Genomic DNA, 18225 nt, shown 5'->3' with positions numbered 1-18225 from the left:
CCAGCAGGTCAGAGAGGGACATTGCTGTACATTGTTTATTTATTACATTAATTATGATTTTGGAGCATATTTTCTTCCTCGTCACAATAAAGCACCTTTTTAAGAAAATAAGAAGTCGTGGGGTTTTTTTTGCACTTTTTTTTTTTTCAATTGATTGATAAGCAAGTTGGCAAGTTGAATCGGTTTTCACTAAATGACGGACGATTTAAGTATAAGTACAAAAGATTATCAACACCTGCTCTTTGCATGACAGACTATCCAGGTGAAAGCTATGACCCCTTATTGATGTCACTTGTTAAATCCACTTCAATCAGTGTAGACCACAGGAGGTTGGTGGCACCTTAATTGGGGAGGACAAGCTCGTGGTAATGGCTGGAATGGTATCAAGTACTTGAAAGACGATGTTTCCATGTGTTTGATGCCATTCCATTACAGCCATTACTATGAGCCGTCCTCTCCTCAGCAGCCTCCACTGGCGAAGATGAAGAGGAGGAGACGGGTGTAAGAAGGATTTTTAAGCCTTGAGAAATGGGTTGTGTTGTGTTTGTGATTGGGCAAGACAAAATATTGAAGTACCTTTTTGAACAGGGTAGTAGGTGCCAGGCACACCAGTTTGTCAAGAACTGCAACGCTGCTGTGTGGATCAAGAATGGTCCAATGGACATCGAGCCACATTGACAGAACTGAGAAGCATTGGAATCAACATTTTAAAAAAAACTTTATTCAACTAGGCAAGTCAGTTAAGAACAAATTATCATTTTCAATGACGGCCTAGGAACAGTGGGTTAACTGCCTGTTCAGGGGCAGAACGACAGATTGGTACCTTGTCAGCTCGGGGATTTGAATTTGCAACCTTCCAGTTACTAGCCCAACGCTCTAACCCCTAGGCTACCCTGCCGCCCCCCAACATGTGCCACCATCCCCGTGGAACGCTTTGGACACCTAAGAGTTCATGACCCGACTAATTGAGGGGGAGGCAACTCAATATTAGGAAGAATCTTAAGGGCAGAGTGGGGAGTTGAGGGACTGCACGGTTACACAGTACCAGCTTGATGTGTTTTTGCCGACTATAGAGTCAGTGGTACCCAACTCTACATTGTCTAATACTTACGTGACCCATGGAACACAGTAAATAATATAATATTTAATGAGTGCATTTCCCCACACACGATGCTCATAATTAGTACAGATATTTGGTAGTAACGGTTGAATAAAAAACCATTTGATTAACTGTGAATTACTGACACCAACTGATAGCACAAACAATTCATTTGTTTCCTTAATTTATCAGAGATTGCATTTTCCCAGGACAAATTAAACATGTACATATTATATACTTGGTTGATATCACATACAGTGCATTTAGAAACTATTCAGACCCCTTGACCTTTTTCCACATTTTGTTAAGTTACAGCCTTATTCTAAAAGTGATACAATTTTTTTTGTTCTCATCAGTCTACGCACAATACCCCATAATGACAAAGCAAAAACAGGTTTTTAGATGTTTTTGCAAGTTTGTTACAAATAAAAAAACTGATCACGTTTACATAAGTATTCAGACCCTTGACTCAGTACTTTCTTGAAGTACCTTTTGGCAGTGATTACAGCCTCGAGTCTTCTTGTGTAGGACGCTACAAGCTTGGCACACATGTTTTTGGGTAGTTTCTCCTGTTCTTCTCTGCAGATCCTCAAGCTCTATCAGGTCTCTCCAGAGATGTTCGATCGGGTTTAAGTCCGAGCTCTGGCTGGGCCACTCAAGGACATTGAGACTTGTCCCGAAGCCACTCCTGCATTGTCTTGGCTGTGTGCTCAGAGTCATTGTCCTGCCTAGTCTCCCAGTCCCTGCCGCTGAAAAACAAAGAGTTCAATCTTGGTTTCATCAGACCAGATAATCTTGTTTCTCATGGTCTGAGAGTCTTTAGGTGCCTTTTGGCAAACTCCAAGTGGGCTGTCATGTGCTTTTTACTGAGGAGTGGCTTCCGTCTGGCCACTCTACTATAAAATCCTGATTGGTGTAGTGCTGCAGAGATGGTCTGGAAGGCTCTCCCATATCCACAGAGAAACTCTGGAGCTCTGTCATGGTGACCATTGAGTTCTTTGTAACCTCCCTGACCAAGGCCCTTCTCCCCTATTGCTCAGTTTGGCTGGGGGGCCAGCTCCAGGAAGAGTTTTGGTGGTTCCAATCTTCTTCAATTTAAGAATTGGGCTCCCGAGTGGCGCGGCGGTCTAAGGCACTGCATCTAAGTGCAAGAGGCATCACTACAGTCCATGGTTTGAATCCAGGCTGTATCACATCCGGCTATGATTGGGAATCCCATAGGGCAGCGCACAATTGGCCCAGCGTCGTCCGGGTTTGGCCGGGGTAGGCCGTCATTGTAAATATGGGGCGGCAGGTAGCCTAGTGTTTGGAGCGTTGGGGCAGTAACCGAAAGGTTGCGAGATCAAATCTCTGAGCTGACAAGGTAAAAATCTGTCTCCCCCCCCGAACAAGGCAGTTATCTCACTGTTCCTAGGCTGTCATTGTAAATAAGAATTTGTTCGTAACTGACTTGCCTAGTTAAATAAAGTTTACATTTAAAAAAATAATGATGTAGGCCACTGTGTTCTTGGGGACATTCAATGTTGCAGAAATTTTTTTGTTACCTTTCCCCAGATCTGACACAATTCTGTCTCAGAGCTCTAGGGACAATTCCATCGACCTCATGGCTTGGTTTTTGCCCTGACATGCACTGTCAACTCTGGGACCTTTTCATATAGACAGGTCTGTGCCTTTTTAAATCATGTCCAATCAATTGAATTTTCCACAGGTGGACTCCAATCAAGTTGTAGAAACATCTCAAGGATGATCAATGGAAACAATGGGTGCACCTGAGGTCAATGTCGAGTCTCATAGCAAAGGGTCTGAATACTTATGTAAATAAGGTCATTCTGTTTTTTTTAAATTTTTTTAACAAATTAGAAAACATTTCTAAACCTGTTTTTGCTTTCATTATGGGGTATTGTGATGTCATTATGGAGTATTGTGAGGTCATTATGGAGTATTGTGAGGTCATTATGGGGTATTGTGAGGTCATTATGGGGTATTGTGAGGTCATTATGGGGTATTGTGTGTAGATCGATGAGGGAAAACATTTCTTAAATTAATTTTAGAATAAGTCTGTAACGTAACAAAATGTGGCAAAAGTCAAGGGGTCTGAATCCTTCCCGAATGCTCTGTATACAACGTGGATATTGATTCATAACAATAAAAGCTGAAACATCTAAGTGCTTCTTTGTAAAAAATAAAATATTGTCTGTTTGTTGGCTTCAAATACTGTTCATTCAATGAATTATCTTAAAATTATCATTTAAATACCTTGATTTAAATAAACTGATTATACAACATGGTGGACATCAAAAAAATTAAAAAAATACAACGATCCAAAATGAAAAGTGTTTTAACAATATAATAATACCGAGTATACAAAAACAATGGTTTGTATAATCCCTGTGATGTGATAGTTTGATAAACTTGTTCATTTGTCACAATTCCCAAAAATACTAGTACAAAAAACTCAAATGGAGTTCTACTGTTACAGATAATCTTCTTGCCTATTCGATAAGCTAATTATAATTATTTTTCAAAAATCCAGAGGAGGATGTCCTCTGGGCCCAGACCGACCCCTAGCCCCGCCTCCCTCGGGCCCGGTCCCAAACCAACCCCTGGCCCCGCCTACCTCGGGCCAAATCCCAAACCAACCCCTAGCCCCGCCTCCCTAGGGCCCAATCCCAAACCACCCCCTAGCCCCTCCTCCCTAGGACACTTACACATATTCAATCATTTCAGATCCACTCTAGTGCCCTAGGGTGTATTGGTATAGGGCTGAAGGTCTGTTTGGGACAGGACGATAGTCACAGTGGTGATTATGGCACATTCAGACAGGGATTGTTTTAGGCATCCATGATCATGATGTGTACGAACAGTCCTGCTGAGGGAAGGGGGTCTCCTTCCTTGTTGAGTAGCGGCACATGTCTGTATCCTAAACGGAGAGAAGGTTCTCAGTCAATGAACAGTCAGTGTGTATACAGTACCAGTCAAAAGTTTGGACACCTAGTCATTCAAGGGTTTTTCCTTTATTTTTTACTATTTTCTACATTGTAGAATAATAGTGAAAATGTCAAAACTATGAAATAACACATATGGAATCATGTAGTATCCAAAAAAGTGTTAAACAAATATTCATATATTTTATATTTGAGATTCTTCAAAGTATGCACCCTTTGCCTTGATGACAGATTTGCACACTCTTGGCATTCTCTCAACCAGCTTCATGAGGTAGTCACCTGGAATGCATTTCAATGAACAGTTGTACCTTGTTAAAAGTTCCTTTGTGGAATTTCTTTCCTTCTTAATGTAATGTGTTTGAGCCAATCCGTTGTGTTGTGACAAGGAAGAGCTGGTATACAGAAGATAGCCCTATTTGGTAAAAGATCAAGTCCATATTATGGCAAGAACAGCTCAAATAAGCAAAGAGAAAATACAGTCCATCATTAGTTTAAGACATGAAGGTCAGTTAATCCAGAAAATTTCAAGAACTTTGAAAGTTTATTCAAGTGCAGTCGCAAAAACCATCAAGCGCTATGATGAAACTGGCTCTCATGAGGACCGCCACAGGAAAGGAAGACCCAGAGTTACCTCTGCTGCAGAGGATAAGTTTATTAGAGTTAACTGGCTCTCATGAGGACCACCACAGGAAAGGAAGACCCAGAGTTACCTCTGCTGCAGAGGATAAGTTCATTAGAGTTAACTGTCTCTCATGAGGACCGCCACAGGAAAGGAAGACCCAGAGTTACCTCTGCTACAGAGGATAAGTTTATTAGAGTTAACTGCACTTCAGGTTGCAGCCAAAATAAATGCTTCACAGAGTTCAAGTAACAGACACATCTCAACATCAACTGTTCAGAGGAGACTGTGTGAATCAGGTCTTCATGGTCGAATTGCTGCAAAGAAACCACTACTAAAGGACACCAATGAGAAGAAGAGACTTGCTTGGACATTACACTGGTGGAAATCTGTCCTTTTGTCTGATGAGTCCAAATTTGAGATTTTTGGTCCCAACCGCCATGTCTTTGTTTGACGCAGAGTAGGTGAACAGATGATCTTTGCAAGTGTAGATCCCACCGTGAAGCACGGAGGAGGAGGTGTGATGGTGTGGGGGAACTTTGCTGTTGACACTGTCTGTGATTTATTTAGAATTCAAGGCACACTTAACCAGCATGTCTACCACATCATTCTGCAGCGATACGCCATCCCATCTGGTTTGCACTTAGTGGGACTATCATTTGTTTTTCAACAGGACAATGACCCAAAACACACTTCCAGGCTGTGTAAGGGCTATTTGACCAAGAAGGAGAGTGATGGAATGCTGCATTTTTTATTTAACCTTTATTTAATTAGGCAAGTCAGTTAAGAACACATTTATATTTACAATGACGGCCTACCCCGGCCAAACCATAACCCGGACAATGCTGGGCCAATTGTGCGCCGCCTGCATCAGTTGACCGGCCTCCACAATCACCCAACCTAAACCCAATTAAGATGGTTTGGGATGAGTTGGACCGCAGAATGAAGGAAAAGCAGCCAACAAGTGCTCAGCATATGTGGGAACTCCTTCAAGACTGTTGGAAAAGCATTCCTCATGAAGCTGGTTGAGATAATTCCAAGAGTGTGCTTGAAATGGGTGGCTACTTTGAAGAATATATTTTTTATTTGTTTAACACTTTTTGGGTTACTACATGATTCCATATGTGTTATTTCATAGTTGTGATGTATTCACTATTATTGTACAATGTAGAAAATGGTGTGTCCAAGCTTTTGACTGGTACTGTAGTTAAAGAGCGAAACAAAGCTTTACAGTCTTGTCATGATGACAGAGACTCTGTTCTCTGTGTCAGAGAGGAGACAATACTTCCCTATCATCTAGTCACACTGACAGGAAAAGCATAGTATGGGCTTTCAGTGTTAGTAGATTAAGAATCGTTTCTATCAAAATAAAGAACCAATGGTTGAGTTTGGACTTTGGAACTTTGGAACGATGACTCTTGCCAGTGTATTAAAACACTGAAGGTACTGTAAGGATCTATTACCAACTCACCCATCTCATCTGGCAAAGGGTATAGCTACTAACTAAACTGTAAACATGTGAATGGCAGGGTATGGCTACTAACTACTAATCTGTAAACATGTGAATGGCAGGGTATGGCTACTAACTACTAATCTGTAAACATGTGAATGGCAGGGTATAGCTACTAACTAATCTGTAAACATGTGAATGGCAGGGTATAGCTACTAACTAATCTGTAAACATGTGAATGGCAGGGTCTGAGTACTAACTAATCTGTAAACATGTGAATGGCAGGGTCTGAGTACTAACTAATCTGTAAACATGTGAATGGCAGGGTATAGCTACTAACTAATCTGTAAACATGTGAATGGCAGGGTATGACTACTAACTAATCTGTAAACTGGTGGATGGCAGGGTCTGACTACTAACTCATCTGTAAACTAGTGAATGGTATGAATACTAACTTACCCATCTGTAAACTGGTGAATGGTATGACTACTAACGTACCCATCTGTAAACTGGTGAATGGTATGACTACTAACTCATCTGTAAACTAGTGAATGGTATGACTACTAACGTACCCATCTGTAAAATGGTGAATGGTATGACTACTAACTTACCCATCTGTAAACTGGTGAATGGTATGACTACTAACTCATCTGTAAACTAGTGAATGGTATGACTACTAACGTACCCATCTGTAAACTGGTGAATGGTATGACTACTAACTCATCTGTAAACTAGTGAATGGTATGAATACTAACTTACCCATCTGTAAACTGGTGAATGGTATGACTACTAACTTACCCATCTGTAAACTGGTGAATGGTATGACTACTAACTTACCCATCTGTAAACTGGTGAATGGTATGACTACTAACCTACCCATCTGTAAACTGGTGAATGGTATGACTACTAACTTACCCATCTGTAAACTAGTGAATGGCAGGGTATGGCTACTAACTTACCCATCTGTAAACTGGTGAATGGTATGACTACTAACTTACCCATCTGTAAACTGGTGAATGGTATGACTACTAACGTACCCATCTGTAAACTGGTGAATGGTATGACTACTAACGTACCCATCTGTAAACTGGTGAATGGTATGACTACTAACTTACCCATCTGTAAACTGGTGAATGGCAGGGTATGACTACTAACGTACCCATCTGTAAACTGGTGAATGGTATGACTACTAACTTACCCATCTGTAAACTGGTGAATGGTACGGTGAACTGTCCGACGAAGTCATTATCAGTAACAGAGTCGTGGTCCTCGACCACAAAACGGACCAGGGCCAGCTCTGGCACGTACACATCAAACTTAAAGTTCTCATTCCACATCGGGTTGAAACCTGAGCAGTCCAAAAAAAACAAGAAAGCACCCTATTACACATTGGTAGAAACATCTGCTAGTTAAATGAGCATTGTTGAATTCGGGTCAGAACAGTGTCACTTGCTAAGCACTTTGGGTGTGTGAATTCTCATACCATTGTTCCCGATGTACGGCGTCTCTTTATCTGCGGTGTCAGCAGGCACCCCGTGTATCTCCACTTTGACCAGCGCGTCCACAATGGATGTCTTTTTCTGGTTCACTTTTGGAAGCTGCTGGGCTGAGATGATCTGGGAATGACAAAGGGGAAAACGACTACATGGTCAGCGTTTTCGTCATCATCAATGTGGAAACGTGGTCATAAGAGAGTGAACGTTGATAACACACAAGCTACTGTATATATGACAAAAAAAATACAATTTTATTCGTCACATTGCTTGGTAAAACAACGTATAGACTAACAGTGAAATGCTGACGTATGGGTCCTTGGTAAACAACGTGTAGACTAACAGTGAAATGCTGACGTATGGGTCCTTGGTAAAACAACGTGTAGACTAACAGTGAAATGCTGACGTATGGGTCCTTGGTAAACAACGTGTAGACTAACAGTGAAATGCTGACGTATGGGTCCTTGGTAAACAACGTGTAGACTAACAGTGAAATGCTGACGTATGGGTCCTTGGTAAAACAACGTGTAGACTAACAGTGAAATGCTGACGTATGGGTCCTTGGTAAACAACGTGTAGACTAACAGTGAAATGCTGACGTATGGGTCCTTGGTAAACAACGTGTAGACTAACAGTGAAATGCTGACGTATGGGTCCTTGGTAAACAACGTGTAGACTAACAGTGAAATGCTGACGTATGGGTCCTTGGTAAACAACGTGTAGACTAACAGTGAAATGCTGACGTATGGGTCCTTGGTAAACAACGTGTAGACTAACAGTGAAATGCTGACGTATGGGTCCTTGGTAAACAACATGTAGACTAACAGTGAAATGCTGACGTATGGGTCCTTGGTAAACAACGTGTAGACTAACAGTGAAATGCTGACGTATGGGTCCTTGGTAAACAACGTGTAGACTAACAGTGAAATGCTGACGTATGGGTCCTTGGTAAAACAACGTGTAGACTAACAGTGAAATGCTGACGTATGGGTCCTTGGTAAAACAACGTGTAGACTAACAGTGAAATGCTGACGTATGGGTCCTTGGTAAAACAACGTGTAGACTAACAGTGAAATGCTGACGTATGGGTCCTTGGTAAAACAACGTGTAGACTAACAGTGAAATGCTGACGTATGGGTCCTTGGTAAACAACGTGTAGACTAACAGTGAAATGCTGACGTATGGGTCCTTGGTAAAACAACGTGTAGACTAACAGTGAAATGCTGACGTATGGGTCCTTGGTAAAACAACGTGTAGACTAACAGTGAAATGCTGACGTATGGGTCCTTGGTAAAACAACGTGTAGACTAACAGTGAAATGCTGACGTATGGGTCCTTGGTAAACAACGTGTAGACTAACAGTGAAATGCTGACGTATGGGTCCTTGGTAAACAACGTGTAGACTAACAGTGAAATGCTGACGTATGGGTCCTTGGTAAACAACGTGTAGACTAACAGTGAAATGCTGACGTATGGGTCCTTGGTAAACAACGTGTAGACTAACAGTGAAATGCTGACGTATGGGTCCTTGGTAAAACAACGTGTAGACTAACAGTGAAATGCTGACGTATGGGTCCTTGGTAAAACAACGTGTAGACTAACAGTGAAATGCTGACGTATGGGTCCTTGGTAAACAACGTGTAGACTAACAGTGAAATGCTGACGTATGGGTCCTTGGTAAACAACGTGTAGACTAACAGTGAAATGCTGACGTATGGGTCCTTGGTAAACAACGTGTAGACTAACAGTGAAATGCTGACTGAAGGGTCCTTGGTAAACAACGTGTAGACTAACAGTGAAATGCTGAAGTATGGGTCCTTGGTAAAACAACGTGTAGACTAACAGTGAAATGCTGACGTATGGGTCCTTGGTGATCAAAGTGTAGACTAACAGTGAAATGCTGACGTATGGGTCCTTCCCAGCAATACAGAGAGGAAGAAAATAGAGAAATAATAGAAAAGTAAAACATGTAATAATAGAAACACAACGAGTAACAATAATTTGGCTAAATGTACGGTGTACCAGTACTGAGTCGATGTGCAGGGGTACGAGGTCAATAATTTGGCTAAATGTACGGTGTACCCGTACTGAGTCGATGTGCAGGGGTACGAGGTCAATAATTTGGCTAAATGCACGGTGTACCCGTACTGAGTCGATGTGCAGGGGTACGAGGTCAATAATTTGGCTAAATGCACGGTGTACCAGTACTGAGTCGATGTGCAGGGGTACGAGGTCAATAATTTGGCTAAATGCACGGTGTACCCGTACTGAGTCGATGTGCAGGGGTACGAGGTCAATAATTTGGCTAAATGCACGGTGTACCAGTACTGAGTCGATGTGCAGGGGTACGAGGTCAATAATTTGGCTAAATGCACGGTGTACCAGTACTGAGTCGATGTGCAGGGGTACGAGGTCAATCATTTGGCTAAATGCACGGTGTACCAGTACTGAGTCGATGTGCAGGGGTACGAGGTCAATAATTTGGCTAAATGCACGGTGTACCAGTACTGAGTCGATGTGCAGGGGTACGAGGTCAATAATTTGGCTAAATGCACGGTGTACCAGTACTGAGTCGATGTGCAGGGGTATGAGGTCAATAATTTGGCTAAATGTACGGTGTACCAGTACTGAGTCGATGTGCAGGGGTACGAGGTCAATAATTTGGCTAAATGTACGGTGTACCAGTGCTGAGTCGATGTGCAGGGGTACGAGGTCAATAATTTGGCTAAATGCACGGTGTACCAGTACTGAGTCGATGTGCAGGGGTACGAGGTCAATAATTTGGCTAAATGCACGGTGTACCAGTACTGAGTCGATGTGCAGGGGTACGAGGTCAATAATTTGGCTAAATGTACGGTGTACCAGTACTGAGTCGATGTGCAGGGGTACGAGGTCAATAATTTGGCTAAATGCACGGTGTACCAGTACTGAGTCGATGTGCAGGGGTACGAGGTCAATAATTTGGCTAAATGTACGGTGTACCAGTACTGAGTCGATGTGCAGGGGTACGAGGTCAATGAGATATGTACATATAACCAACAAGCCAGAGAATGAGTCTGACCATGAGGTGGAGCGTCTTGTGCTGCAGCCACGGTCCCGCGGTCAGAGTGATGGGGTCAAACTCTGACCCCAGGTCCCTCATGTAGGCCGGCTTTAGGACGTATCCTGTCTTCCCGTTGGTCAGGAACCGACCCTGGTTCACATCCATGTCATTACAGGAGGTCTGGAAGTTCAGGGACACTGACAGGGGGAGAGGAGATTAAGTAACAGTTGTGGGGAGAATCCTTACCCTTCTAGAATGCTCACTCCTAATGGATGGTGTAAGCATGATTTCCTCACACCAGTCCTTTAAAATCCATGAGGGGGAGTGTACATTTAAAAATCAGTCATTTGACAGATGATGTTATCCAGAGTGCCTTGCTCAAGGGCACATTGACAGATTTTTTCACGGAGTCGGCCCAAAGCTTTTGTCTTGACGCAAGCCCTTTCAGTGAATTGGCTAGCAGAGACGTGAACAACCCCCCCCCCCCCCCCCCTCAGTTTTAGGACCTTACAACCACGTCGTAAATACCACAGAGACTCCTCTCTCCATGACCATGCGGTATAGAGAGAGAAAGTTTCACATTAAGACAAAGGGATTCTCCCGCCGAATTCTACTCCATCCCAGAATTTGAGAATTTAACAATATTCCTATTTTGGAGAATGTGTAAACGGTCGGTGGAGCTACGACCCGGTCCATTCTGTTTCATGTTTGTGACCTCATGAAAGACAATACAGATACATTACCCTAACTCTCTTTATACAGGTCCCTCAGTTACGAGGCTTTCAACTTATTCTTGTTTAAAATGAATGAGTAAAGATGAAACTATTTGCGAAATGATGTAATGTGATGTTAACTTTTTTTTTTACATTTAACCTGCCCAGGAACTGCGGTTGAAAATGAGCCGGCTGGCTAAAACCGTCACTTGTACTGAAACATTGATTAACCTCATGAAACTCTGGGGGCAGTATTTCATTTTCGGATGAAAAACGTTCCCGTTTTAAACAAGATATTTTGTCACGAAAAGATGCTCGACTATGCATATAATTGACAGCTTTGGAAAGAAAACACGTTTCCAAAACTGCAAAGATATTGTCTGTGAGTGCCACAGAACTAATGCTACAGGCGAAACCAAGATGAAATTTCATACAGGAAGTGAGACAGATTTTTGAGGCGCTGTGTACCAATGTCTCCTTATATGGCTGTGAATGTGCAAGGAGAGAGCCTACACTTTCTGTCGTTTCCCCAAGGTGTTTGCAGCATTGTGACGTATTTGTAGGCATATCATTGAAAAATTGACCATAAGAGATTACATTTACCAGGTGTCCGCTGGGTGTCCTCTGTCGAAACTATTGCGCAATCTCCAGGTGCGCGCATTTTTCCATTTTGAAGAGAGGAGAAACCAAACTGCCAGGAGTGACTTATCATCGAATAGATATGTGAAAAACACCTTGAGGATTGATTCTAAACAACGTTTGCAATGTTTCTGTAGATATTAAGGAGTTAATTTGGAAAAAAGTTTGCGTTGTTAATACTGAATTCAGTTTTTTTTCTCAGCCAAACGTGAAGAACAAAACGGAGCGATTTCTCCTACACAAATAATATTTTTGGAAAAACTGAACATTTGCTATCTAACTGAGAGTCTCCTCATTGAAAACATCTGAAGTTCTTCAAAGGTAAATGATTTTATTTGAATGCTTTTCTTGTTTTTGTGGAAAATGTTGCCTGCTGAATGCTAGGCTTAATGGTATGCTAGCTATCAATACTCTTACACAAATGCTTGTTTAGCTATGGTTCAAAAGCATATTTTGAAAATCTGAGATGACAGTGTTGTTAACAAAAGGCTAAGCTTGAGAGCTAGCATATTTATTTCATTTCATTTGCGATTTTCATGAATAGTTAACGTTGCGTTATGGTAATGAGCTTGAGGCTATAAATAGGATCCCAGATCCGGGTTTGCTCGTCGCAACTGGTTTAATGTCCCAGTACAAATAAAAAATTAAATAAACTCAACTCAAAATGAGAAAATCATCTTCCCTGTAAAGTTTAACTAAGTCACTAGTCACGCCCAGGTGAATAGGCATTGGTTGGAAATGATAAACCACCCCCTTTTCTACATTTCTAAAAGTGCCCCCGTGACCCAATTCACATTGGACTAAGCAAGCCCCAGGGCGAGCTGTGGATATCCACTCCGCATAACGAAAAGTCACTCAAGTTCTGAATAAATCCTCACGTTTAAAAGGACTAATTCTAATGTCAACCATACAGGCCAGGAAACGTGGGCGCTTGCTCTACACGTGAAATGGTATGAATTCTGAACTATTGATCACTCAAGAAGAAGTGAGTCCTAGAGGACAGCATAACAGACTGCAGCTGGAAAGGTAGCAAATCTAGTACGACAACACTGACCGACGTGGACGAGTCTCCAGAGAGAGATGAACCTCTCAGAACACGTGAACTTCTCACACGACGACCTGGAAGATTCCACAAAGGACAGGGCGACATCGACTGGGCAAACCAGAGCCTCACATCACCAGCTTCACGTAAATACAATGCATTGCTTTTCCGAATGAGCGATCGTAAGTGGCATATGTATTTATGAGAGAATAGCTTCGCATAGAGACTCATGTCGCTTAGTCTTCCTTCCAAAATCCCTTCTGAATCTATCGTGTGTGGCGTACAGCAGGTCAGCCACCAGGGGGAGACTCGTCGAGGCCTGGTGACAGACGGAGTATACATCACGAGGCGATGGCGCCATCTGCTGGACGTGCCAGGTCACGACAGGCTTTCCGGCTAGGACTAATTGGGGGTGATTGGGGATTTGTGAGTAATCAAGGGCTGATTGCTCACCAGCTGTTCAAGTCCCATAAAGCTGCCAGAAGGGCAGCACACAGGGAAGAACTGGGTGAAGTAAGGTGACTTCCGTGTAGTTGCAGACGGTGCCCGAGCTGAGACGGTTGAGTTTGTGTGCCCGACAGGATACAGCAAGACCCGGAGCCCAGACGACGGTATCCCGGAGAGGGTCTCATGGGGGAGACCTATCCTTATCTTTTGATGTATTATTTAATAGACACCCTTGAAACCGAGCTAATCACACTCCGTGTCTGATCTGTGTAAACGTCTTGACCAAACCCCCTGGTGTGCCACACGCGTTATAACCAAACGGTTTTTGTTTAGTCCACTAGGGACGGTATAATGTTGTTTAATTAGTTAGTAAATAAATAATTGAGCCAGTTGGTGTATGGATGATTTATAGTAAAGGCTGGGTTTGTGCAGATAACCAACCATTTACGACGTTCAGATGAGACTGACAAAGGTAATAATAATAATTAATTGACTTGTTGATCAGATATTAAAATATCTGAAGAGTTATATTCAGAAAATTATAACTTTGTAATCTGGACATTTTCCGTGGTGCCCCGACTTCCTAGTTAATTATATTTACATGATTAGTTTCATCACGTCATAATAATTACAGAGAATTGATTAGATAAAATAAGTCTTCACCTTTAATGATACTAAAGACACGAAAGTCTTAACCGCTAGGCTACCTGCTGCCTAACTTCAGGAGAGAATTGTACCACAGCCCATTTACTACATGAAAACATTCCCTCTTGCCCTTGTCCCTTCTTCTTTTAGACAGTCTTACCGATCTGACAGCCTGCGTTCCACAAGGGTACAGGGTTATAGTTGGAGGAGTCTGTTCTGGTGCCTGCTGGATAGATACGACTCAGTTTGTCCACATTGTGATGGATGTAGCTGTTGGCTGGAGAGAGAGAGAGAGAGAGAACAAACAAAAGAGAGAGAGAGAGAGAGAACAAAACAAGAGAGAGAGATAGAGAGAGAGAGCAAAACAAGAGAGAGAGATAGAGAGAGAGAACAAACATGGACATCCTGTTGTAGAGAACTCTGTAGGTTGTTCCATACATGGACATCCTGTTGTAGAGAACTCTGTAGGTTGTTCCATACATGGAATGCAAAGAAACTAAAAGCTGATTGATTTGACTCTCTGATCTGATTAGGTTAGGGAAAACTCCTGTCTCTCCCATCTCATTGTGTAGGAGTCTGAACAGTGAATGCAGGTTCTGTTGTAACACTCTGAGCACTGCGAAAGGACCGCAGGATACCTCGGCATGGTAATAATGCCTTAAAGCAATTCTCCGTCATGAATCCCAAGGTATCTAGTCTAGCTATAACATCATAGACCAGGAAGAAACACAATGTCCTGACCAATGGGTAAAAGCAGCAGGTGGTCACGTGATCACCTGCTGGGTGTCGACGAGCGGTGCGATTCGTTCGAGAAATGGAACAGAAAATGATGATCTGTTCAGAGGCAATAGGACGGTCACCCGCTGCTTTTAATGGTTGGCACAGTGTGTTTAGACCTTAAGGTTTTCGCTACTAGTGATTTTGGTAGGCAGGCTACTATTGGTAGCTCCTATGGGGTCTTGGTGTACCATATTGTCAACCTGTGGTTGTTGACATGGACATTTTAATAATAATGTTTGTGTATTCTTGCTGATGATATGGGTGTCATGCTTTCAATATGTTACTTGTTTGTAATGCAATGAATGCCCTTTAGTGTAATAGAAAGTGTTACTGGGTTTCACCTCTCTCTCTCTCTCTCTCTCTCTCTCTCTGAAACTGTTGTTCATATCATTGTGATATTTTTCTAGTTACCTTTGTCAGTATTTGGTTTTGAAAAAGTTTCCCATTTTACCAATTTTTATCCAGCTGGTGTTTTTAATTTGTCTTCTCTCAGCACGGTAACGTCTCTCTCTCTCTCTCTGTGATGACTAACATCTCTAGCACACTTTGAGAAAACTGGTGTTGGTGACGACATCTATTGAATTACGTTTTCAATCAGAACTCTTTTACCTCACATTACAGTACCAGTCAAAAGTTTGGACACAGCTAATCATTCAAGGGTTTTTCTTTATTTGTACTATTTTCTACATTGCAGAATAATAGTGACAACATCAAAACTATGAAATAACCCATATGGAATCATGTAGTAACCAAAAAAGTGTTAAACAAATCAAAATATATTTTATATTTGAGATTCTTCAAAGTAGCCACCCTTTGCCTTGATGACGGCTTTGCACACTCTTGGCATTCTCTCAACCAGCTTTTCATTCACTCATCCCAAACCATCTCAATTGGGTTGAGGTCGGGTGATTGTGGAGGCCAGGCCATCTGATACAGCACTCCATCACTCTCCTTCTTGGTCAAATGGGGTCATTGTCCTGTTGAAAAACAAATGATAAGCGCAAACCAGATGGGATGGCGTTTCCCTGCAGAGTGCTGTGGTAGCCATGCTGTTTAAGTGTGCCTTTTGAATTCTAAATAAATCACTGACAGTGTCACCCCCACAGAATCACACCTCCTCCTCCATGCTTCACGGTGGGAACCACACATGCAGAGATCATCCGTTCAACTTCTCTGCGTCTCACAAAGACCACAGCGGTTGGAACCAAAAATCTCACATTCTTGGGCTGCAATTTCTGAGACTGATAACTCTCTAATGAACTTATCCTCTGCAACAGAGGTAACTCTGTGTCTTCCTTTCCTGTGGCGGTCCTCATAAGAGCCTGTTTCATTATAGTGCGACTGCACTTTAAGAAAATGTCAAAGTTCTTGAAATTTTCCGGATTTACTGACCTTCATGTCTTCAAGTAATGATGGACTATCGTTTCTCTTTGCATATTTGAGCTGTTCTTGCCATAATATGGACTTTGGTGTTTTACCAAATAGGGCTATCTTCTGTATATCACCCCTACCTTCTCACAACACAACTGTATCAAACGCATTAAGAAGGAAAGAAATTCCACAAATTAACTTTTAACAAGGCACACCTGTTAATTGAAATGCATTCCAGGTGACTACCTCATGAAGCTGGTTGAGAGAATGCCAAGAGTGTGCAAATCTGTTATCAAGGCAAAGGGTGGATACTTTGAAGAATCTCAAATATAAAATATATTTTGATTTAACACTTTTTTGATTACTACATGATTCCATGTGTGTTATTTCATAGTTTTGACGTCTTCGCTATTATTCTACAATGTAGAAAATCATACTTTTTTTAAATAAAGGAAACCCCTTGAATGATTAGTTACTGTACATGAAGACTAGGTGTATGTATGATGTGTCAGACGCTGCATTCAGTCACACACGATCACACACCTCCTTGTTTAACACAGTCTTCTACCAGTCTCCGATTTCAACTCACAGGGAAGTTCAGTTGGTATTCTTTGTCAGATTATTTGTGTTACTTTCTCTCCTAATTGGTGTACTTTTTGAGTGTCCATGTTTTTGTTTTCACCCTGTACTCTCCACACTATCAACATTTCTTTGCCGTCTGTCAATTGTAATAAAATGTTAATTGCAACCCATACCTTCATACCGCATATTTATTTCATGCCCTACCAACCCATACCGTTCCCTACCAACCCAAACCGTTCCTTACCAACCCATTCCGGCCCCTACCAACCCATACCGTTCCCTACCGACCCATACCGTTCCCTACCAACCCATACCTTCATACCGCATATTTATTTCATGCCCTACCAACCCATACCGTTCCCTATCAACCCATACCGTTCCCTACCGTTCCCTACCGGCCCCTAACGACACATACCGGCCCCTACCAACCCCTGCCAGCCCATACCGACCCATACTAGCCCTTACCAGCCTATACCTTCAGGCATGACTTGTGATATTGATTTGTCAGTTGTGATTAATATATTGCTAAGCAGTTTAAAGCTAAGGTAAGGCTAGACGAGACATTGTTTGATTGAAGCAAAAGGATCGTCAGAGAAGACTGAAGTGACAGAGAGATCTGGGCCTGTATTTAGTGTTGAGTACTAGTGCTGATCTAGGATCAGGTCCCCATTCTTGTTGATTATTGATTTTAAATCAGCACTCCTCCTGTGAGACTGAATTACAGGCCCTGTTGTGACTCCATCTGAGTCTCTCAAACCCCAGCAGGTCAGAGAGGGACATTGCTGTACATTGTTTATTTATTACATTAATTATGATTTTGGAGCATATTTTCTTCCTCGTCACAATAAAGCACCTTTTTAAGAAAATAAGAAGTCGTGGGGTTTTTTTTGCACTTTTTTTTTTTTCAATTGATTGATAAGCCCTTGGCAAGTTGAATCGGTTTTCACTAAATGACGGACGATTTAAGTATAAGTACAAAAGATTATCAACACCTGCTCTTTGCATGACAGACTATCCAGGTGAAAGCTATGACCCCTTATTGATGTCACTTGTTAAATCCACTTCAATCAGTGTAGACCACAGGAGGTTGGTGGCACCTTAATTGGGGAGGGCAAGCTCGTGGTAATGGCTGGAATGGTATCAAGTACTTGAAAGACGATGTTTCCATGTGTTTGATGCCATTCCATTACAGCCATTACTGTGAGCCGTCCTCTCCTCAGCAGCCTCCACTGGCAAAGATGAAGAGGAGGAGACGGGTGTAAGAAGGAATTTTAAGCCTTGAGAAATGGGTTGTGTTTGTGATTGGGCAAGACAAAATATTGAAGTACCTTTTTGAACAGGGTATGGTAGTAGGTGC

The 18225-nt window shown here is 42.1% G+C and overlaps 1 protein-coding gene across 1 annotated transcript; it reads right to left on the bottom strand.

Annotated features, from left to right (window-relative positions):
- Window positions 1–704: 704 nt before the first annotated feature.
- Window positions 705–17728, bottom strand: LOC149982176 (1-phosphatidylinositol 4,5-bisphosphate phosphodiesterase delta-1-like). The gene is made up of 5 exons (XM_090182908.1): window positions 14296–17728; window positions 10668–10846; window positions 7597–7729; window positions 7312–7461; window positions 705–4019 (listed from the first exon to the last, which is right to left on the bottom strand). The coding sequence occupies exons 1-5, from the start codon at window positions 14693–14695 to the stop codon at window positions 3931–3933; spliced, it is 951 nt and encodes a 316-aa protein (XP_090039034.1). The 5' UTR covers window positions 14696–17728; the 3' UTR covers window positions 705–3930.
- Window positions 17729–18225: the final 497 nt, after the last annotated feature.

Source organism: Oncorhynchus mykiss, chromosome 8 (assembly GCF_057628025.1).
Source record: "Oncorhynchus mykiss isolate SJ-2025 chromosome 8, ASM5762802v1, whole genome shotgun sequence".
Classification (NCBI taxonomy): domain Eukaryota; kingdom Metazoa; phylum Chordata; class Actinopteri; order Salmoniformes; family Salmonidae; genus Oncorhynchus; species Oncorhynchus mykiss.
This window is presented reverse-complemented; position numbering and strand designations above follow the sequence as displayed.